A 23,870-nucleotide genomic window follows, 5' to 3' on the forward strand; every position below is an offset into this window, starting at 1 on the left:
GCCACCACAATGAGAAGCCTGCACACCACAACGAAGAGTAGCCCCCACTCACTGCAACTAGAGAAAGCTTGCGCGCAGCAACAAAGACCCAATCCAGTCAGAAAAAAAAAAAAAGAATGAAATTAGAACATTCTCTAACACCATACACAAAAATAAACTCAAAATGCATTAAAGACCTAAATGTAAGACCAGATACTATAAAACTCTTAGAGGAAAACATAGGCAGAACACTCTTTGACATAAATCACAGCAATATCTTTTTGGACACCCCCTTTTAGAGTAATTAAAAAAAAAGGTAGCTAATGAAACTTAAAAGCTTTTGCACAGCAAAGGAAACCATAAACAAAATGAAAAGACAACCCACAGAATAGGAGAAAATATTCGCAAATGAAGCTACCGACAAGGGATTAATCTCCAAAATATACAAGCAGCTCATGCAGCTCAATATCAGAAAAACAAACAACCCAATCAAAAAATGGGCAGAAGATTTAAATAGACATTTCTCCAACGAAGACATACAGATGGCCAAAAAGCACATGAAAAGATGCTCAACACTGCTAATTACTACAGAAATACAAATCAAAACTACAGTGAGGTATCACCTCACACCAGTCAGAATGGCCATCATCAAAAAATCTACAAACAGGGGCTTCCCTGTTGGCGCAGTAGTTGGGAGTCCACCTGCCGATGGAGGGGTCATAGGTTCGTGCCCCGGTCTGGGAGGATCCCACATGCCGCGGAGCAGCTGGGCCCATGAGCCATGGCCGCTGGGCCTGCGTGTCCGGAGCCTGTGCTCCACAACGGGAGAGGCCACAACAGTGAGATGCCCGCGTACTGAAAAAAAAAAAAAAAAATCTACAAACAATAAATGCTAGAGAGGATGTGGAGAAAAGGGAACCCTCCTACACTGTTGGTGGGAATGTAAATTGGTACAGCCACTATGGAGAACAGTATGGAGGTTCCTTAAAAAACTGAAAATAGAGCTTCCATATGATCCAGCAAGCCCACTCCTGGGCATACGTATGAAGAAAGCCATACTTTGAAAAGATACACGCACCCCAATGTTCATAGCAACGTTATTTACAATAGCCAAGACGTGGAAGCAACATAAATGTCCATCTACAGATGAATGATGAAAGAAGATGTGGTCCATATATACAAAGCAATATTACTCAGCCATAAAAAGAGAATGAAATAATGCCATTTGCAGCAACATGGATGGACCTAGAGATTATCATACTAAGTGAAGTAAGTCAGACAGAGAAAAGACAAATATCATATGATATCAATTATATGTGGCATCTAAAAAAAATGATACAAAAGAACTTACTTATAAAACAGAAATAGACTCACAGACTTAGAAAACAAACCTATGGTTACCGAAGGGGAAAGGTGGGGGGTAGGGATAAATTAGGAGGTTGAGATTAACATATACACAATACTATATATAAAATAGATAATCAACAAGGACCTACTGGATAGCACAGGGAACTTTACTCAGTACTCTGTAATAACCTACATGGGAGAAGAACCTGAAAAAGAACAGATGTATGTATAACTAAATCACTCTGCTGTATATCTGAAACTGACACAACACTGTAAATCAAATATACTCCAATATAAAAAAATAAAACAGTATGGAACTGGCAGGAAAAGACATAGAGCAATGGAACAGAAAACTTAGAATCAAAGCCCCGCTTATATAGTCAATTAATATCTGACAAGGGAGCCAAGAACACCCAAGGGCAAAGGATAGTCTCTTTTCAACAAATGGTGCTGGGAAAACTGGATAAGCACATACAGAAAAATGAAATTGGACCCTTGTGTCACACCATGCACAAAAATTAACTTGAAATAGATCAAAGACGTAAACATAAGACCTGATAGCAGAAGAACTCCTAGAGGAAAATGTAAGGAAGAAGTTCTTCAACATTGGTCTTGGCGGGACTTCCCTGGTGGTCCAGTGGTTAAGACTCCACACTTCCAATGCAGGGGGCCCAGGTTCAATCCCTGGTCGGGGAACTAGATCTGGCAGGCTCCAACTAAGAGCCCGCATGCTGCAACTAAAAAAAGATCCTGCATGCTGCAACTAAGACCTGGTGCAGCCAAATAAATAAATAAATATTAAAAAATAGAAAACAGTGGTCTTGGCAATGATTTTTTTTGGATGTGACACCAAAAACACAAACAACAAAAGAAAAAGAAAACACAAAGTGGGACTATATCAAACTTAAAAGCTTCTGCACAGCAAAAGAAACAATCAACAAAATGAAAAGGCAACCTACAGAATGGGAGAAAATATATGCAAATCATATATTTGATAAGGGGTTAAAATCCAAAACACAGAAAGAACTCATTCAACTCAATAACAACAACCAAAACCCCCAAACAATCCTGTTGAAAAATGGGCAGAGGTACTAAATAGGCTTTTTTCCAAAGAAGACATCCAAATGGCCAACAGGAACATGAAAAGATGCTCAACATCACCAACTATCAGGGAAATGCAAATCAAAACCACAATGAGATATCACCTCACACCTGTTACAGTGGCTGTCATTTTTTTTTTTTTTTTTAATTTTTTGGCCACAGTGCACGGCATGTGGGATCTTAGTTCTCTGACCAGGAATTGAACCCGTGCCCCCTGCAGTGGAAGCATGGTGTCTTAACCACTGGACCACCAGGGAAGTCCCAAATAAATTTAGATGAAATGGGTAAGTTCCTTGAAAAGTAGAAAATACCAAAAGTGCTACAAGAAGAAATAAATGTCTTAAATAGATTAATAGGTTTTAAATATATTGAATCAGTGAAGATTTCCTCTCCTAAAAAAACCTAACTTACATAATTTTTCAGGTTAGTTCAATCAAACTTTCAGTAAAAATTCTTGTCTTACATTAACTGTTCTAAAAAACAGGAAAACAGTGATAGACACCAAGCTCATTTTATAAGGCTTATATAATCTTTATTCCACAACCACATAAGAACAATACAGGAAGAGAAAAGTATAGTCTATTTCACTAGTAAATGTAGATAAAAAAATTCCAAACACGTTTTGGCTAACTAAATCCAACAGTACATTAAAAAATAAAACATCACGCTCAAGTATGGTTTATCTCAGAAGATTCAACATCTGAAAATCTAAACAGGAATTTACCTTATGAATAGACTGAAGGAGAAAAAGAACTCAGAGCAAAAAACTGCACCTTAGGGCTTCCCTGGTGGCGCAGTGGTTGGGAGTCCGCCTGCCGATGCAGGGGATGTGGGTTCATGCCCCGGTCCGGGAAGATCCCACATGCCGCGGAGCGGCTGGGCCTGTGAGCCATGGCTGCTGAGCCTGCGCGTCCGGAGCCTGTGCTCCGCAATGGGAGAGGCCACAACAGTGAGAGGCCTGTGTACCGCAAAAAAAAAACAAAACAAAAAAACTGCACCTTAACTGATACAGAATAAGCAGTGATAAAATTCAACATCTATTTATTATAAAAACTCACAGCAAACTAGGAAGAGAAGGTAATTTTTTTAAACTTGATAAACTCATGTGCCAAAGCCTACAGCAAACACTAAAGTAACAGAGAAACTTTAGATGCATTATCTTTAAGAGTCAACAAATCAAGGATGCCTATTATCACCTCTATTGTTTAACATAGCTTATATCAACTATCAACCCAGCTGTTGAATGCCGTACTAGAGATCCTAGTTAAGGCTGTAAGAAAAAAAAGAAGCAAAAGTTGAAAAATTGGAAGGAAAATTGTAAAACTTTCAATAATTGCAAATGATATGATCATTAGTGAGGAAAATCAATAGAATTAACAGACAAACCATTAAAACTAAAAAAAAAAAAAGACTTCAATAAGTTGCCAGGTATAAGATTAACCCACAAAAATTAATACCACAATTTTTCTATATAAGTAGTAACCAACTAGAGATAAAATTAACAAAAAAAAACCTATTATGTATCTAGCAATTAATTTTTAAATATTTTTGTTGAAGTACTAAAATACATACAGAAAAGTGCACCAACTGTAAGCTTACAGCTTGAAGAATTCTCACAAAATGAACACACCTGTATAACCAGCATCCTGAAAGGCCCACCCATGTCCTTTCCACCTACCAAAGGCAAATGCTATCCTGACATCTAACACCAGATAAGCGCTGCTTGTTTTTAAACCTTATATAAAGATTCATACGGTATGTATACCTTTTTAAAAAATGAAAAAGGAGAGAAAGAGATCCAAAAGGGGGTGAGTACGATATGTATTTGCAAGACACTGTTCCCTTTTCCTCCCTGGTACACTCTCTTTTTATTACTTTAAGCTGTTATTATTGTTACAATTATAGCTGTCAAAGTATTAGCTTCCAAGAGTCTGAGCTTCAATTCTTTGTCTATCATTTTTACAAACTGGAAATATAATTTTGAGCAACATGTGTGTTTCAAAATTTCCCAAGGAAACAATTTTGAAATTCTACGTTATTCATTTAATAAAATTTTACTTTCCTCCATTAACTATATTTCCTAAAGAGTTACCACAAAAATGATAACAGAAGAGAAATCAAGTCAGTAAGATGAAAGGGAGTGAAGGCACCAGTCCCCTAGACAACAGCTGCCTTGGCTATAGATGGAGAGGCAGTGTCTTGAAAGTCTGAATGGACAGAAATATGTATTCTGGGTAGTTTAGATATTTACTTTCCCATAAGGAATCAAATCAAGTGATACTTCAAGGTCACCTCAAGATCTAATATTCTATGTCTACATCACAGCTCTGTCTCCAGTGCCTTGGAATTTTTGAGATAGTGACCAGAAAAGGAAATCATATTCATGATAGATTACTGTGCTTCCAACATGAGTATATCCGACACTAATCTTAGCAATTTTAGACACTGACCCTAGTGCCCCTGTGCTTCAAAATCACCTGCAGAGGTTTGTTGATTGGCTGGTGTAAATACAAGTACCTACCAGTACTGACTCCCTCCTGACCTATGAGTCAGAAAGTCTGGAGGTAAGGATTTGGTGCAAGTGCATGTTTTCAGATTTCCCCACGTCATTCTATGCATAGCCAGAGTTGAAAACCACTAATAAGTTAACACAACTAACAAAAGATCTCATTTCACATTATCACACACCTGTGCATCAAATCTTATTATACGCCACAGAACATATGCCCATTTGAAAAATTACTGGTCACAATTTAAGTTGGTGGATGAAGCACAATTCACTTAAAAACACTGAACTAGGAGTCAAAGACTTGTTTCTGAGCCCACCTTTGTTACTCACTATGTGACATCAGAGAAGTTAGCTTTCTGAGAATTATTTTCATTTATAAGAATGGAAAAATATTACTTGTTCTGCCTTCCTAAAATTATCATATCCATAAATTAAGGGATATATAATAAAGCCATTCTAAAATATAAGTAAGGCACTAAATTTAGTCAGAATCAGTTGATTTCCTGAAGTCATTGCCAACTATACAGACAGACTCAAAATGCTGACAGTCTGAAATGAAACCAAGACCTCCCTTTATTCAACTAATTAACTAACTAGCTAACAATCAAACTCCTGTCAGGTGGGAAAAGGCTAAGGCAGTTCTATTATTAAAAACAGAGAGAATGCTTTTATTTTCTACTTCCTGCCCTTCAACTCTCTCAATTCCCTCCAAGCTAAGTTCTAATCACATGAAGAAGAAACAAAAGTCAAGTACTCCATTTTGGGGGAACTAACCTATTTTCTTCTGAAGAAAATAAACTAAGAAAGACAAACCTCAGCCACAGTACTACGTATACGATCCACCACTTGCTCAAAGTCCACCAGGCTGAAGAGGGGTTGCTGCTTGAGACGATGCAGCTCTGCAGCAAAAGTGTCCTCCTGGTTTTTCAAAATGGATCCTGCAAAACGGGAAGGCACTGTCAAAGGAAGACAGGGAACCTGCACAGGCAAGGGTTTCTCATCCCAGTGCCACAGCTATTTCACCTGCCTCTCAGTTAAGCATGTCACTCACAGCTGTGCTGAAATCTCAGCACATAAAGGTCAGTAACCACCCACCCTGCCCAGGCAGACTTTGGGGCCACACAGCATCAAATAAGCCTTTGAGGATGGGGTACAGTTGGGCAAGGAGACTCCTACCTTTCCTAGTCAGGTTTACATTTTGATTCTCGAACATCTGGACAGATTCTCCAACAAACAGGATTTTTTCAGCAACCCTCACTGGAATGTAGGACGGCAGAATCTCCACTCGCAGAGAAAACTGCTTTAGAGATGGTGCCAGCATGTTCTCTTCTTCTATCAGGCGCTGGTCAAAGAAATAATCCGTATCAGAGATGTCGTAGGAAGTGAGAAAGGGAAAGCAAGGAAACATCCGGCAGGTCTCCCAACCCGTGATTTACATTTTCTAGAAGCAGGGACTTTAAATATGAAGTTGCATAATTGTTACATTACTGGTGCTAGAGAAATGTATTCCATTTTTAGGCAGCAAGATAGCATGGTAGAAATAGCAGTGGTTTCATTAACATTAGGATTTTAGCCCTCTGCCTTGGCTACTGTGTAAAAACTTGTGCAGGGGCTTCCCTGGTGGCGCAGTGGTTGAGAGCCCGCCTGCCGATGCAGGGGACACGGGTTCATGCTCCGGTCTGGGAAGATCCCACATGCCGCGGAGCGCCTGGGCCCGTGAGCCATGGCCGCTGAGCCTGCGCGTCTGGAGCCTGTGCTCTGCAACAGGAGAGGCCACAGCAGTGAGAGGCCCGCGTACCGCAAAAAACAAACAAACAAAGAAACAAACAAAAAAAACCTGTGCAGTAGGTCTGGAACCCAGTCTCCTTACTTGTACCATGGAATAATTGATCTTTGTTTTTTTCCAGATCTACATGTCTACGATTTATTATCTTGTGCATATGCCTGCTCTGCCCAGCTCTTTACACAAGCCTGACTCATTTAGCCAAGTGGTTCTCAAAGCCTGGCTCCTGGACCAGCACCATTGGCCTCACTTGGGAGCTTGTTAGAAATGCAAATTTTCAAGCCCCTTCCCAGATTTACAGAAAACCTGGGGGGTAGGCCCAGCAGTCCGTGTTTTAACTAGCTCTCCAGGTGATTCTGAGGCACTCTCCAGTTTGAGAACCACTGATCTAGCCCACTCACCACCCAATCACTCAGGCCCCTTCTGTTCCCTGACTTGCTTTTGAGTTGACCCTTATCCAGCTCCAACTGGAACTTTAGGCTCCATACTCCTGACTTTGATCTCTGCTATTCACCCTTTTAGTTTTGGGCTTGGGTGCTAGTGTGCCTCGGGGCACTATCCTAGACCCTCTTCTCCTCTGGCTCTCAACACTCTTCCTAGACAATCACATCTTCTTCTAAGGCTGAACTGATCATCATAAGAGATATTTTTAATCTTTCTGCATCACAGGACTCTGCAATTATAAAAGCTACGGACCTTCCAGAAAAATATATAACCGTACACTTCACAGACTCTCTGACGCCACTCGTGAACCCCAAATTAAAAACTTCTGTATGCCGATGACTCCTAAGACTTTAAACTAGATTACTCTCATGAGCTCTAGGCTCAGCCCACTGGTCATTTCCTACAAGTACCTCAAACTCAATGTGTCCAAAGTTAGACCCATCTTCTTTCCCCTGACACCAGCAATCCATGTTCCTTATCATCACCACTCGCCCACTACTAAAGGCAGAGACTTGGGTATCATCCTTGATTCTTCCCTCTGGACCCATAGCCAATCAATCACCACGACCTACCTGTTCCAGCTCCTTAATATCTCTCAAGCCTCTTTATTCTTCACCATATTTACTGTTCCCACCCTTGGTGTAGGCCACCATTATTTTTCAGCTAATGTCCCCAACATTCTCCTAACTGAACTACCTGCTGCTAATCTTAATTTTTAAAAAAACGATTCCCCACACAGTTTCTAGAGTGATCTACCATAAAGTCTGATCTAACATACAGAGGTAGGTTAACCTCTTGCCTAAAATTCTTCACGGTTCCCAGCTCTCTTCAGGCTCAAGTCTAAATTCCTTCCCATTGTTTACAAGGGCTTTCATGATCTTACCTCTGCTCATCTCAAAAGCTTCATTGACTGCCACTTCCCACACCCGCGCCCCCACTGTCCCTTACACTCTACATCTCAGCCTTTATTTACTTGACTCTCTCAATTGGATCACTAATGGTTCCCCAAATGAGCCATGTCCTTCATGGCCTCTGTATACTTTACACAGTCCTTTCCTATGCTTGGAATTTTTTTTTTTCTTTTTGACCGTGCAGCATGTGGGATCTTAGTTCCCCGACCAGGGATCAAACCCGCACCCCCTGCAGTGGAAGCTTGGAGTTTTAACCACTGGCCGTGAGGGAAGTCCTCCTCCCAAACTCTTTGCAATTTAGACATACATTCCACTGAAAAGCCTTCTCTAGTTACTCTAAGACCATGTTCCCAGGATACCCATACTTACTCTTTCCAGAGCACTTAGTACACGGTAATATATCTTCCACTAAACTATAAGCTCTTTAAGGACAGGGACTACTACATTTTATTTGTTTATGCAGTTGTGGCATGTGGAACAGTACCTGGCATGTAACAGGCATTCAATAAAATGTTGTAACAGGATAAATGAATGGATGAATGGATAAGAACAATACAGGACTTTGGGGAGTCTAATCAAAACTCTAAACTGCATGTAAAAGCTCTGGGTACCTACAAGACTACCTGAAGAGACAAGACTTATTCTCTTAAACGCGTATACCAGGAAGAGGGGAAACAAAAGGAATCTCACAAATATATTTTCTATTTTATAGTCTCACATTGTTAGGCATTAAGTATTAAGCTAAGATAAAGCCAAGTGTTTACATCTAAAGAATTTATGGAAGGTACCCAGGCTATGATGAGCTGGGGGCTGGGGGCAGGGGCAAGTCACCAAAAGGTCATCTAGCTGTAGACTTTTCCAACTCCTGGCAGGAGCAGGTTAGGCTTCTGGTTGGGCTCTCACCAAGTCCTGGAGTTCTCTCAGTTGTTTTCCTGTCAGTCCCCCAATGCCCAGATCCTCCTCATCCTCTTCTGGTTGGGCACTGACATTACCAGAAGATGGACCCTGTTTGATAAAGAACTCTTCGTGCTGGTCCAAGAGGAGTCCATGTAGCATCCAGGCTGAGAGCTGCTTATACATGACCCCGTGACACACGGCCAGGATTCTGAGTGGAGAGGAAAGCAAGAGCCTTAGAAGTCCACTAAGAGGACACTAAACCCATGCTTTAAACTGCTACAGGATAAACAGAGGCCTGAGGGTTTGGTCAGCAGAAGGGAAATGACCAATTAAGCTAAAAATAATTGTGCTATTTTAACTTAAATGTCTGTGGATGAACTAAGTGGTTAAATTTCCAAACTTGTAGCCAGTGTACTAAAGTCTGAAATGTTCAGTAAATGTTCTGATAGTCTTTTAGAAGAAGCACATTTTTTTTCCTCTTTTTGAGTAAAGTAAGTTTCAAAATGGATGATTCCTTTTAAAATTAAATGGACTTACAGGAGTCTCTTTTTGGCTAACACAGTATTAGTTTTTATTTTTGTTGGAATCACATAAGGAAAGTAGATTCAGTATGTGAGAAGCTGATATACCTGAAAAAGTATTATCCAACAAAATCCAGAGACTGAAACAAAATGCAGAAAGGTTGCTGGAGAATGGGATAGATTCACATGGTCTCAAGGGATCACATCTCAGGTAACATATTAATGACAAAGGGGAAAACGTCCCTCTAAAACAGAGTGATCTGGTGGAAAACACCTAAACCAAGTGATGAAACTTAACACCAGTAATGGGACAAACTTACTTTTTGTGCTTTCTGATATGCTGTAACAGGAAATAATATGACCTATGTAGTATTCTTGCCAAAAATGTTCAACCTGAATCTAATCATGAGGAAATAATCAGAAAAATCCAGATTGTGGAACATTCTACAGGCAGTCTTTGATCATACTCCACATTTAATACAGTTGTAATCATAAAATTTTGTATCCTTTTTTTCAGATAGTATTATAAAAATATTTTTACATGTTGTTATAGTATTTGTAATTTTAATTGCATTATAGTCTATCAAGTGAATATATCTTTAATCAGCTTTCTTCTGCTGCTGGTAATTTTCTAATTTTTTTTTAAAATTTCTTAATATAGTAGACAACATTGCAGTGAATAATGATTGTGCATATGGTTATTTTCTTCTTTTGAATAATTTTGTTAGGATAAAATTTTTAAGAGTGGCATTATAAGATTATAAAGCTACTCAAAATACACATGTTTAGACATAGCTAAGCATAATCCAGCACATGTAGTGGAAATTCTCCAAGGATAATGAGATCCAAAAATGAAAAAGGACTGCCTCAAGGTCATCTAGAGCCTTGCTTCGATACTCAACACTTTATTAAAACCCCCTTTTTGCAATTTCTGAGCCACCGTAAGGATTACATGGGCTCCTTTGCTCATGGGGCTTTTCCATCCTGGTCATAACTTTCCCCAGAAGGAAACCTGAGATGACCTGAAAATAAAACTTGTGCAAAATCAAGTCACCTGACCACCCACTCCGCCTCCCAACCCCAATGAAGCCGTGACTTACTTTTCTAGTGCACTGCGAACAGGAGGCAAACCTCCACAGCTGTGTTTGTACACTGTTTCCAGGATTTGACAACCATGAATCTGTGGAAAATACAGCCTTGTCAAGCTGAATTCCATTTTAATAGTTCATGTAGCACAATCTCATATTCTATATTCAATCCAGAGGGCACAATCTGCAGAGAATGGGGATGAACTTTCTCATAAGATTTTTGTATAGTTCTGATTCTGACTCCAATGCCAATGTGTGGGGGGTTTCCCCACACTACCAAGCAATCCTCTGACACCAGCTTGGGTGTCCTACAATCCAACTCAATTCTGATACTATCCACCCAGAGATAGCATCAGATTCCACAGGTTAAGGGCTCAGTCCCACAAGACTGCCCTCCATTTCCGACGCCAATCACAAGTTCAGGTTGTTCCCTGTGCTTCCAACTGGCTGATTAATAGATCAGAGGTTCCCCCTCCCTGGATTCCACTAATTTGCTAGAGCAGCTCACAGAACTCAGGAAACCCACTTATTCACTAGATTACCTATTTATTATGAAGGATACTAAAGGATACGAGTCAACACCCAGATGAAAAGGCTACACAGGGCGAGGTCCCGAACAAAGGAGCTCCTGCCCGGCATAGTGTCACACAGAGGCACTCTGGCTCACCAATCTGGAAGCTCTCCAAACCCCGTCCTTTTTGGTTTTTATGGAGCCTTCATTACACAGGCAGGATTAATTAAATCACTGGCCATTGGTGACTGAACTCAATTTCTAGCTCTCTGCCCTCCTCTCTCCCCAGAGGTCAGGTGGGAATGGTGGGACTGAAAGTTCCAACCCTCCAATCACGTGGGTGTTTCCCCTGGCAACCAGCCCCATATTAAGTGCTTTCCCAAAATCACCTCATTAACAAACTCAGGTGTGGTAGAAAGGGGTTTGTTATGAATATCAAGTCACCTTTATTGCTCTTATTACTTAGGAAATTCTGAGTTTTAGAAGCTCTGTGCCAGAAACGGGACGAAGACCAAATCTATATTTCTTATTATAAATCACAACATCACAATAGTTGTTGTCGAAGTATGGACCCTCCACCTCCCTGCCCCTCCCCATCCCACCCCATCCCCCAGCAGCATCTGCATCACCTGGAAACTTGTAAGAAATGCAAATTCTTGGGCCTCACTCCAGACCTACTGAATCAGAATCTCTGGGGTAGGGCCCAGCGATCTGGTTTTAACAATCTGCTCCAGGTGATTCTACGGCACAATGAAGTTTGAGAACTACTGCACTACTGCACTGGAAAAACCAGAATCATTTAGAGTTGAAATTCCAAGAAAAGAGGTAAAGAAAGCTCTTATTTCAGATTAAGGCCTAATCCAGACTACTTACAAGGTATACACTTTTCTAAAAATCTGCTTCCTTTTTCAATGTCTTTTTGCCTCTGCTTTTTTTTTTTTAACTGCTTTATTGAGGTATAAGTTATATACAATAAATTCACCTATTTTAAGGGTACTTTCAACAACTTTTAGTAAATTTACAGCATTGTGCAACCATCACCGTAATCCAGTTTTATAACATTTCCATCACTCTAAAAGGATCCCCTGTGCCTGTTCGCACTCCCCCATTCTCACCCACAACCTCAATTTTTAAAGCCTTAGCACTCAGCTTCCTACAACCTCCTCGGCAGGAAGGTTCACCCATCTGCAATCCCTCTACTCATTTACCACTCTCCTTCCTTTGGCCAACGGAAGCTCAAAGTCAACTGAGATGTGCCGGCATGTATGGACCCTTACACTAACCCCACTTACCTAGAAGTTCCCCTCCAATTTTGGGAGATGGTTTAGTAGAGTGGTTAAGAGCATAGTCTTTGGAGTCAGACAGCCCTGGGTTTACATCCTAGTTGTACCATTTACTACCGTCTGTGTGACCCTAAGCACATTCCTTAACCTATTTGATTTTTTAGAGGATTGACTGTGATAATGTATGTAAAGCATTTAGCAGAGTGCCTGGTATGCAACAAGTGCACAATAAAAGCTCGATGTTATTTGATGAGGGCTTCGCAGGGTCAAACAGCACCTCCCCTGCTGGCTCTGCTAGCACAGAATGAATGCAGCAGAGGGTAAGTTTCTTATACAGCAAAAAAATGAAGTAGCAACCTGGCAAACTGACTAGTTAACTAGTTATATTCAAATGAACACTCTTAATAAGCTAAGGCACAAATATAACAGCTTAAGAATGTGAATGAACTAAACATATTTAATCCATCTGTCCTTTTTGATCCAATTATGAACCAGCAGATACTTCTTCTAATGTAAAATCTCAAAGCATCTCAGAATTATTAATTCTGCCCAGAAAAGACATTCTCTGGACACTGGAGACCCTAACTTTTCAATGCATATAATAAAAACTTGTGATAAGAATAGGCATATTTAACTAAGAATTACGAGTATTTCCTTGGTGCTTACCAGAGCAAAAGGAAAAAGGAAAATTCTCACCTTTTGACTTTTAATTTGTTCTACTACAACCATCACAGAGGGGAAAAGGAGCTGGAACTGCAAAGGAGAGAATAATTAGGATGGTATATAATCAAATACAAGGAAAAAAAATTAACTCACAAAATGCCTTTGTTTTTAAATAGTCCCACTTAACATAAAGATGGCAATACCACAGAACAGCCAAGATCCAGGCAATTTGCTACAGGGGTTGGCTGCAGATAGAAAGAGAATGGCAGACAGAAGCAGTTTCTATGTTTGAGGCTAGCATAATTGCTAATACTGAGGCCAATCTAGAGCATTAACATCACACAGTAAGTTTTCACTAAATTTGGAACTTTTCAAACAGTTCTGATCTAGGAAAGCATACAAAATATCAAATGCTGGGCTCTGAATCCAGAAGGAAAAAAGTTCTCAAAAATAATATTTTAAGTTAGATTATTCTAATGATATCAACAGATTCCAAAGCATTTTGTTATCTGGGCATACCTGATCTAAGGAGTAATTGACATGTGATATGGAGAGATGGGGGTCAGCCAGGAACTGCAACAAAAAAACACTCTGATTATGGCTCCATATAAAATATCTTGAATCTATTTCTTCTATGAAAACCGGAAGCGAATGTGAGAGTAGGCTTAGGGTTCATTTTAGGGTATTGAGAATTGATCATTTATAGAAGATTATTAATGTTGATTTTCAGGTGATAACAAAACCAAAGCTAGGGCTCTTCCAAACTCACTCAGGAACCTTTGCCGTGATCCACTTGCCAGTTTGATCATGGCTTGGGCAATCACAGAGAGCACACTTACCCTCCAGCCACGCAGAAAATAGCTCATTCTTAACCACCTGACCATATCAAAGGGCATTACAAATCAGGAACATGTCCTCATCTGCTGTCCCAGAGGTGTTCCCTCCCGTATTTCTTCTCACCTCTTGCTCCAAATCAAGCAGTGCTTGGCGATAAGGCTGCAAAACTGAATCCAGCCCCGTGCAGAAGGCCCTTAGGTAGATTCCATGTGACCCACCTTGGCCCTGCTGCGATGGATGGTGATCCTGAAATCAAACAAAGAGAAGTCAACTTTTCAGCTCAGACCCTGAAACCCAAGGAAGACATTATCCTTTATGAATGGCATTTTTTTGTTTAAATAATTCCCTATCAAAGCAGTGCTTCAATGAGAGGAAAACCTGACTGAAGAGACCTTTTAAAATGTGATAATGTTTTCATTTTCCAAGTGGCTCAGATGTTACAAACAACCAGGTATTACTCCATACTGTCACTAGAGGTTTTCCAACAACTCAATTCTAACCTTATAACTTCTAGCTTAAATCCCTTTGGTGGTTTCCCCTTGCCCCAGAATAATATCTAAACTCCTCTACATGGTATACAACTTCTGGCCCTTACTCTCTCTCTAAAATTATCTTTAACTGCTTCCAACTTCACATCTTCATTTACAAATTACTCAGCAGTTCCCTGAATGTGCCTTGTTTCTATCTCTCACCCCTGTGAATGAGTGTAGTCTGCTTGTAACTCATGTTTGTGACAAATACCTACTCTTCCTGCAGGACCCAACTCCAGCATCTCTTCCCTGAAAAGCCCTTTCTAACCCTCCCTAGGGAATTAATAGCTCCCCTTTGTTGCTTTCATAGCATCCCTGTTTAGTGCTGGAACTGAACTTTTGTTTATCTGTCCCCTCACTAGACCAAGAGCTTCATGAAGCAAGGGCCCATACTTTGTTCATCTTTGCATTTCATTTCCTAGCACAGTTCTTTGAACAGATGGTAACTATTTACTGAATAAATAAAATGACCTCAGTCCTCCTTCTAACAACGCTTCTCCTGCCTAGATGGCAATTCATCAAAAACACGAACCTGATAGCCAACGTGGGGAGTTAGAAGACACTCACCAAGAGGCTATTAACAAATATGGTTTGTCTTTCCAGAAAGCTGCAGTTTCTTTGTAAAAGCATTCTTTTTCTACACAGGGGAATTGCAGTTAACAGTTGACTAGAGGCCATGATGACTAGCCTTTCTGGCTATGTACTGATTTGCATGGTCAGGCTCTGGTGGTGGTAGATACCATAGCAGAATTCAGCAACAAATGTGGTAGGAAGCTTGGGCTCAGAGGTTATAAGGCACACTGTAGCCAGAGGATGCTGCAGAGGATACTAGTAGTTCCTGGAGATAAATGTTGCCAGCTATAATAAGAATAGCACAGGCATAGGGTGAAATAGACCAGATTGGCTTACAACCAGGTGATTTTGTTTTGGTTGTGTCATTCCAGAGAACTGAATGTCTTCATTTATCACAAAATGAAAGAAAAAATGAGACTGCTTTTACTTTTCAAAAAAGAAAAAGGTACTACAAATATCTTTAGAATTTGGGAAAGTAGGAATTCACACATAAGATCCACATAGTCACATGAATATAGGACAGGTTTGGGTTTTTTTAAGTGTTATATACAAACACTTAAAGAGCCCTTTTCATCTATATTAATATGTATACAGGTTCCAACTTGGATCATTGTGTTCTCATTATTATGACTTCATAGCAAACTGGCACTGATTAGGTTTTTTTAAATATAAATTTATTTATTTATTTTTGGCTGCATTGGGTCTTGCTGCATGCGGGCTTTCTCTAGTTGCGGTGAGCAGGGGCTACTCTTCGTTGCAGTGCATGGGCTTCTCATTGCGGTGGTTTCTCTTGCTGTGGAGCATGGGCTCTAGGCACGCAGGCTTCAGTAGTTCTGGCACATGGGCTCAGTAGTTGTGGCTCGCGGGCTCTAGAGCGCAGGTTTAGCAGTTGTGGCTCACAGGCTCTGTGGCATGTGGCATCTTCCTGGACCAGGGCTCGAACCCATGTCCCCTGCCTTGGCAGGCGGATTCTTAACCACTGCACCACCAGGGAAGTCCCTGGCATTGATTAGATTTTAAATTCTTTTCTCTGCAACAAAATCTGTTTGAATCAGAATCCCTGTCCCAGAGATGAAAATATAAGGCATTATTCTCTGACTCCTTTGTCCCATAGATTACCACCAAGGGCCTGACAACCAGTTTATATAACAGGGGCCAGGTGGTACTGACTGCATTGTTTCAGAAAACTATCCTTCCTTTTCCTTTCTAGAAGTCTCTGCCTTTCTCTTCAACCAGAATCATTCTTTCCACTGGGAAATAGTCATCATTGAATCAGAGTCACACAATGCAGCAATCTTCTTACTTACCACTGACAGAATTGCAGACTGTTAAAAGTAAAAAAGAACTTTAAAATTTCTCTTAAAAAAAAAATTTGAGTGTCTACTATATGCCAGGCCCTTCGCATGAATTACCTTGTTTAATCCCCACAACCCTATTAGATAGGTACTATCTATCCCCATTTTATAGGTAAGGAAACTGAGGCTCAGGTTACTGCTGAGCAGTCTATGGCCAGTAAGTGATGGACAGGAAACAAATCTTTGGCCACTACACTATAAAGCACTGACTTCCAATTAATTTATATTAATCAATAATATTTATTAAGTCTTACCACATGCCAAAACCTTCTCCAGTTTAACTCTTATTTACAAATAAGAAAAAGGAAGCCTGAAGATTTTAGTTGCCTGCCTCAATGTAACTACGGTAGTTAGAAGCAAAGTGGCAAAGGAATTTTAAATAATGCTTTGTGTTTTCACCTCTGGGACTGGAACTCTGTTACAGCTCAAACTGATTTAATTCAGGTCTCTTAAAACTTGGGCAAAGCATACTTTCTCTTACATCCATCTGCCTAAATTGGTCCCCATGTATATTTTCCCCTTGTTTGAGGTACAGTCACCTTGCCTTCACTTGAATAATTCCAGTGATGAGAAATTCATAACTTCTTGACACTTACATCACATGAATTACCAATGGATTCACTGAAAGCTTAACATAGCTCCAGTGAGGAGCACTGGAGGTGTACGTTCCCTGAGAACAGGAACCTACCTGCTGCTGCACATGGCCCGTGTACTGTTCAATGAACTCGGTGAAACGAATGTAGTCTGTGCCCAGCCGGCAGAGTCGATTCAGGACACTGGTTTCACTGGGATGGAGAAATGGGAAGTCCTGTGACACCTGCAGGAGAGGAATAATGTTAAAAACGCTGATGCCCGCTACTCACTGCTCACTAGAACGATTGTCTCCCTTTGCAAGATGGCTATTTAAGACTGGTAAGTTCTAGATAACAAAAGTATTTCCAAATCACTACAAAGACGTTGTTCCCCAGTCCCAACTTAGTTATTTATTGAAATAGGCAGTAATGCATGGTAAAGAATTTAAACAGTACAAAATGGTATACATGAAAAATAAGTCAACCTCCACAGAGGCAGCCACTACTACCTGCTTTTTTTTTTTAATTTTAGTATAAATATTATATTGGTTTCAGGTGTACAACATAGTGATCCAGTATTTTTACAGATTACAAACCATACTAAGTTATTATAAAAGACTGACTAGGGGCTTCCCTGGTGGCACAGTGGTTAAGAATCTGCCTGCTAATGCAGGGGACACAGGTCCTATCCCTGGTCTGGGAAGATCCCACATGCTGCGGAGCAACTAAGCCCGTGTGCCACAACTACTGAGCCTGTGCCCTAGAGCCCGCGAGCCACAACTACTGAGCCCACGCGCAGCAGCAATGACCCAATGCAGCCCAAAATAAATAAATAAATAAATTTATTTAAAAAAAAGACTGACTATATTCCTGTGCTGTACATTACATGCCCGTGACTTGTTTATTTTGTAACTGGTAGTTTGTACCTCTTAATACCCTTCACCTATTTCATCCCTCCCCCTATCCCTCTCCCTTCTGGCGACCACCATTTGTTCTCTGTATCTATGCATCTGTTTCTGTCTATGCATATGTTTGTCTGTTTGTTTTGTTTTCTAAATTCCACATATAAGTGAAATCATAAAGTATTTGTCCTTCTCTGTCTGACTTATTTCACTAAGCATAATATCCTCCAGGCCCATCCATGTTGTCACAAATGGCAAGATTTCATTCTTTTTCATGGCTAAGTATATTACCTATTCCTTATGGAATCTTCCTGGGATGGTCTATAAGGATATATGGGGTTTTTGATCTGGTTGCAACAAAGTCTCTTAAGCAATATTGCTCACTCTTGGTTCTGCAGATTCCAGAGGTTTCTCAGACATATTCTTAGGATTTACAAATTCTCTATGAAAATTTAAATTTTGTTTTCATTTTGATAAAAATGTAAAATTAACGTAGCATATTATAATCTGTAAAAGCACCTTATAACTGGACATATAATTTAGTGTCCATATTTTCATTTGTATTTTTAATTTAAATCATGGCCAAATGATAGCCTAGTATGGTATGTAAAGATTTCACAGCAGTTCAAGCAGAAAAATAGTAGTGGGAGAATGTATTCATTCAATCAACTAAGAAAAAAGTCATAGCAAAATATACATAAAGTTACCATTTTAGCCATTCAAGTGTACAGTTTAGTGGCATTAAGTGCATTCGCTTTGTTGTGCAACCATCACCACCATCCATCTCCAGAACTTTTTCATCTTCCCAAACTAAAACTCTGTACCTCTTGAATGATGACTCCCCATTGTTCCTTCCCCCACACACCCTGGTAAGTACCCTTCTAATTTCTGTCTCTATGAATTTGACTACTCTACAATATTTATCCGTTTGTGACTGGCTTATTTCACTTAGCATAGTGTCTTCAAGGTTCATCCATGTTGTAGCATGTGTTAGAATGTCTCTCCTTTCTAAGGCTGAATAATATTCCATTGTATGTACATGCCGCATTTTGTTTATTCACTTCATTTGTGTATGGACATCTGAGTTGCTTCTGCCTTTTGGCTATTGTGAATAATGCTGCTATGAACATGGCTTTACAAATATCTATTTGAGTCCCTGCTTTCACTTCTTTTGGGTATATACCCAGGAATAAAACTGCTGGATCATTTGGTAATTCTGTGTTTAATTTTTGGAGGAGTCACCATATTGTTTTCCACAGGGACTGTACCATTTTACATTTCCACCAGCAATGCACAAGGGTTCTAATTTCTCTACAACCTCACCAACACTTGTTATTTCCTGTTTTTTTGGTAATAACCATCCTAAAGGGTATAAAATGATATCTCATTGTGCTTTTTTTTTTTTTTTTTTTGCGGTACGCGGGTCTCTCACTGTTGTGGCATTTCCCATTGCGGAGGACAGGCTCCGGACGCGCAGGCTCAGCGGCCATGGCTCACAGGCCCAGCCGCTCCGCAGCATGTGAGATCTTCCCGGACCGGGGCACGAACCCGTGTCCCCTGCATCGGCAGGCGGACTCTCAACCACTGCGCCACTAGGGAAGCCCCTCTCATTGTGCTTTTGATTTGCATTTCCCTAATGATTAGTGATATTGATCATCTTTTCACTTGTTGCCCATTGTATATCTTCTTTGGAGAATCAACCAACTTTTAGTGACTACGTACTTATCCCAGGCACTGCGCTAACATTCCAAGATTAAATAGTGAACAAAATCAGACATATTTACTACTCCCAAGGAACTCAGAATATTTCACATTCATATTGTATTTTGTGGAAGCCATCTTTATGTGACAGTAACTGTAGTAATAAATAGGCAAAGAAGAATTTTTCTGTTACTGATTCCACAATAATTTGATTAGGAATCCATTTAATGTAGATTTTAATGACACAATGCTAACCATATCTTCAAGTTAACAACTTAAGAGGTAGCATGACATAGTCCTTAAGAACTTGATCTCTGGAGCCAGACTGCCTAGGTGTGAATCCCTGAGTTGCCTCTTACTTGCTTGAAATCTTAGGCAAGCAATACCCCTCTGTGCCTCAGTTTTCATACCTATAAAGATGATAATTGTGAGGATTAAATAAATTAATACATGTAAATCACATGTGCCAAGCACATAGCAAGTGCTCAATACATGTCAGCAATTTTTTATTATTAGGACAGCTCTACTCAGTTATTAAGTGATACTCCTATTAAAATTGGCATTTGAGGGCTTCCCTGGTGGCGCAGTGGTTGAGAGTCCGCCTGCCGATGCAGGGGACACGGGTTCGTGCCCCGGTCCGGGAAGATCCCACGTGCCGCGGAGCGGCTCGGCCCGTGAGCCATGGCCGCTGAGCCTGCGCGTCCGGAGCCTGTGCTCCGCAACGGGAGAGGCCACAACAGTGAGAGGCCCGCGTACAGCAAAAAAAAAAAAAAAAAAATTGGCATTTGAGCAGTGTTTGTTGGCAGAGTTTTAGAAAAGTTCCAGGTCTCGTTACTCTGAAACAACAAACGATACCTTAAAGTTATTGGTACCATTTGGTACAACCTACTTATATGAACAGGCATTCTCTTCATTAGAGTTACTGAAGTCAAAATAGAAAACAGAGAGCCAGATCTGCAGAAAAGTCATTCTACCATTTAACTCAATGCTGACAATTTAGTTTTAGCAAAACAACAGTATATATTACATTAGATCAGTGGTTCTCAGTGGGGGCAATTTTGCCCCCAAGGGACATGGTAATGTCTGAAGATATTTTTGGTTGCACAACTCAGGGGATACCAGTGGCATCTAGCAAGTAGAGGCCATGGATGCTGCTTAACATCCTACAGTGCACAGGACGGCCCCCACATTATCCAGTCCAAAATGTCAGTAGTGCCAATGCTGAGAAGCTGCATTAGATTAATGTCAATTTGAATTGATAAGTTTGGTAGTTTTATTTACTTTGTAAAATAACTGGTTTTACAGTTGTTAAAGAGCAATATGCTTGAGTTTATACTTAGCTTAATGTGTATACATATTCAATATTACAATAAACTTATTTTTATCAACACTGGGCATTCATGACAATTTTTCCCTTTATCGAAATGTGAAAAACACCGTTCTGCAAAAAGTATGCAATATTTGCTGATTTTGGTGGAATTTTTTTCTTTCACAAATAGCTTAATACCTAGTATGTGGCAGAAACTGTACTAGGTGCTCCTGGTACATCTATGAAGAAGACCACTGTGGTCTTAGCCCCCATGGGCAATCTATGTGAGAGAAAGACTAAACATAGGTAACAACAATAAATAATATGAATTGTGATGTCCTATAAGGGAAATAAACAAGTTGCTGTGATAGAAAATAATGGCATAAGGAGTATACTTAAAGAGGTGGTCAGAGAAGGTTTTTCTGAGAAGTAACTTTAAAGCTGAGAACTTAAGGAGGAAAATATCCGATTGAGACTATTTTATAAGAAAAAAAGGAAGGCAGCTATTGTTCCCATATTCTTTCGTCTCTTTTTACTTCTGACAGTCAGGCACAAACAATTACCTCCTGAATATTTTTCTCCTATATTCCTGGCATTGTGCTAGTTTTACAGAAGAAAAGAAACAATAACAAAAGCAATCTGTTTGATTTATAAGTTTTATAGACCAAGAATGTATATTTTCTGCTCCTCTACAGCCTATACTACCAATTCTCATAGGAACAGGCATGACTTTGTGATCAGACAGAGCTAGATTCAAATATTGCCTTATCAAGACTAGCCACCATAAAGTTCTCTGAACTTCAGTTTGCTCATCTGTAAACTGGGGCCAACAATACCTAAGTTACTAAGTTATGGAGATGATTAGATAATATTACTGGAAGCAGGAGTAGAAAAGAGTGGTTGAGATACTGGAGCCAGACAAAACTGGGTTCAAAAGGAAACAGAAGCTTTAAATGACACAATAGACCAGATAGATTTAATTGATATTTATAGGACATTCCATCCAAAAACAGCAGATTAGACTTTCTTCTCAAGTGCGCACGGAACATTCTCCAGGATAGATCACATCTTGGGTCACAAATCAAGCCTCAGCAAATTTAAGAAAATTGAAATCATATCAAGCATCCTTTCTGACCACAATGCTATGAGATTAGAAATGAATTACAGAGAAAAAAACGTAAAAAACACAAACACATGGAGGCTAAACAATACGTTACTAATAACCAAGAGGTCACTGAAGAAATCAAACAGGAAATCAAAAAATACCTAGAGACAAATGACAATGAAAAAACGACAATCCAAAACCTATGGGATGCAGCAAAAGCAGTTCTAAGAGGGAAGTTTATAGCTATACAAGCCTACCTCAAGAAACAAGAAAAATCTCAAATAAACAATCTAACCTTACACCTAAAAGAATTAGAGAAAGAAGAAAAAACAAAGCCCAAAGTTAGCAGAATGAAAGAAATCATAAAGGTCTGAGCAGAAATAAATGAAATAGAAACAAAGAAAACAATAGCAAAGATCAATAAAACTAAAAGCTGGTTCTTTGAGAAGATAAACAAAATTGATAAACCATTAGCCAGACTCATCAAGGAAAAGAGGGAGAGGACTCAAATCAATAAAATTAGAAATGAAAAAGGAGAAGTTACAACAGACGCTGCAGAAATGCAAAGTATCCTAAGAGACTGCTACAAACAACTGTATGCCAATAAAGTGGACAAACTGGAAGAAATGGACAAATTCTTAGAAAGGTATAACATTCCAAGACTGAACAAGGAAGAAATAGAAAATATGAACAGACCAATCACAAGTAATGAAATTGAAACTGTGATTAAAAATCTTCCAACAAACAAAAGTCCAGGACCAGATGGCTTCACAGGTGAATTCTATCAAACATTTAGAGAAGAGCTAACACCCATCCTTCTCAAACTCTTCCAAAAAACTGCAGAGGAAGGAACACTCCCAAACTCATTCTATGAGGCCACCATCACCCTGATACCAAAACCAGACAAAGATACTACAAAAAAAGAAAATTACAAACCAATATCACTGATGAATATAGATGCAAAAATCCTCAACAAAATACTAGCAAACAGAATCCAACAACACATTAAAAGGATCATACACCATGATCAAGTGGGATTTATCCCAGGGATACAAGGATTCTTCAATATATGCAAATCAATCAATGTGATAAACCATGTTAACAAATTGAAGCAGAAAAACCATATGATCATCTCAACAGATGTATTAAAAGCTTAACAAAATTCAACACCATTTATAATAAAAACTCTCCAGAAAGTGGGCACAGAGGGAACCTACCTCAACATAATAAAGGCCATATATGACAAGCTCACAGCAAACATCATTCTCAATGGTGAAAAACTGAAAGCATTTCCTCTAAGATCAGGAACAAGACAAGGATGTCCACTCTCACCACTATTATTCAACATAGTTTTGGAAGTCCTAGCCATGGCAATCAGAGAAGAAAAAGAAATAAGAGGAATACAAATTGGAAAAGAAGTAAAACTGTCACTGTTTGCAGATGACATGATACTATACATGGAGAATCCTAAAGATGCCACCAGAAAACTACTAGAGCTAATCAATGAATTTGGTAGTTTCAGGATACAAAATTAATGCACAGAAATCTCTTGCATTCCTATACACTAATGATGAAAAACCTGAAACAGAAATTAAGGAAACACTCCCATTTACCATTGCAACAAAAAGAATAAAATACCTAGGAATAAACCTACCTAGGGAGACAAAAGACCTGTATGCAGAAAACGATACGACACTGATGAAAGAAATTAAAGATGATACAAATAGATGGAGAGATATAGCATGTCCTTGAATTGGAAGAATCTATATTGTGAAAATGACTATACTACCCAAAGCAATCTACATATTCAATGCAATCCCTATCAAATTGCCAATGGCATTTTTATGGAACTAGAACAAAAAATCTTAAAAGTTGTATGGAGACACAAAAGACCCCGAATAGCCAAAGCAGTCTTGAGGGAAAAAAACAGAGCTGGAGGAATCAGACTC

The 23,870-nt window shown here is 39.6% G+C and overlaps 1 protein-coding gene across 2 annotated transcripts in view; it reads right to left on the reverse strand.

Annotated features, from left to right (window-relative positions):
• TUBGCP4 (tubulin gamma complex component 4) overlaps nt 1-23,870 on the reverse strand; it is a 47,206-nt gene that overhangs the window by 20,096 nt on the left and 3,240 nt on the right. For both annotated transcript variants that reach the window (XM_060294395.1, XM_030842741.2), the window contains exons 2-9: nt 17,021-17,149; nt 13,998-14,120; nt 13,557-13,610; nt 13,071-13,127; nt 10,593-10,672; nt 8,978-9,179; nt 6,113-6,278; nt 5,750-5,874 (exon numbers count right to left, since the gene is read on the reverse strand). In XM_060294395.1, the coding sequence (XP_060150378.1) occupies nt 5,750-5,874; nt 6,113-6,278; nt 8,978-9,179; nt 10,593-10,672; nt 13,071-13,127; nt 13,557-13,610; nt 13,998-14,120; nt 17,021-17,149 (936 nt within the window). The remainder of the gene's footprint in view (nt 1-5,749; nt 5,875-6,112; nt 6,279-8,977; nt 9,180-10,592; nt 10,673-13,070; nt 13,128-13,556; nt 13,611-13,997; nt 14,121-17,020; nt 17,150-23,870) is intronic.

The sequence above is a fragment of the Globicephala melas genome, chromosome 2 (assembly GCF_963455315.2).
Source record: "Globicephala melas chromosome 2, mGloMel1.2, whole genome shotgun sequence".
Lineage (NCBI taxonomy): Eukaryota > Metazoa > Chordata > Mammalia > Artiodactyla > Delphinidae > Globicephala > Globicephala melas.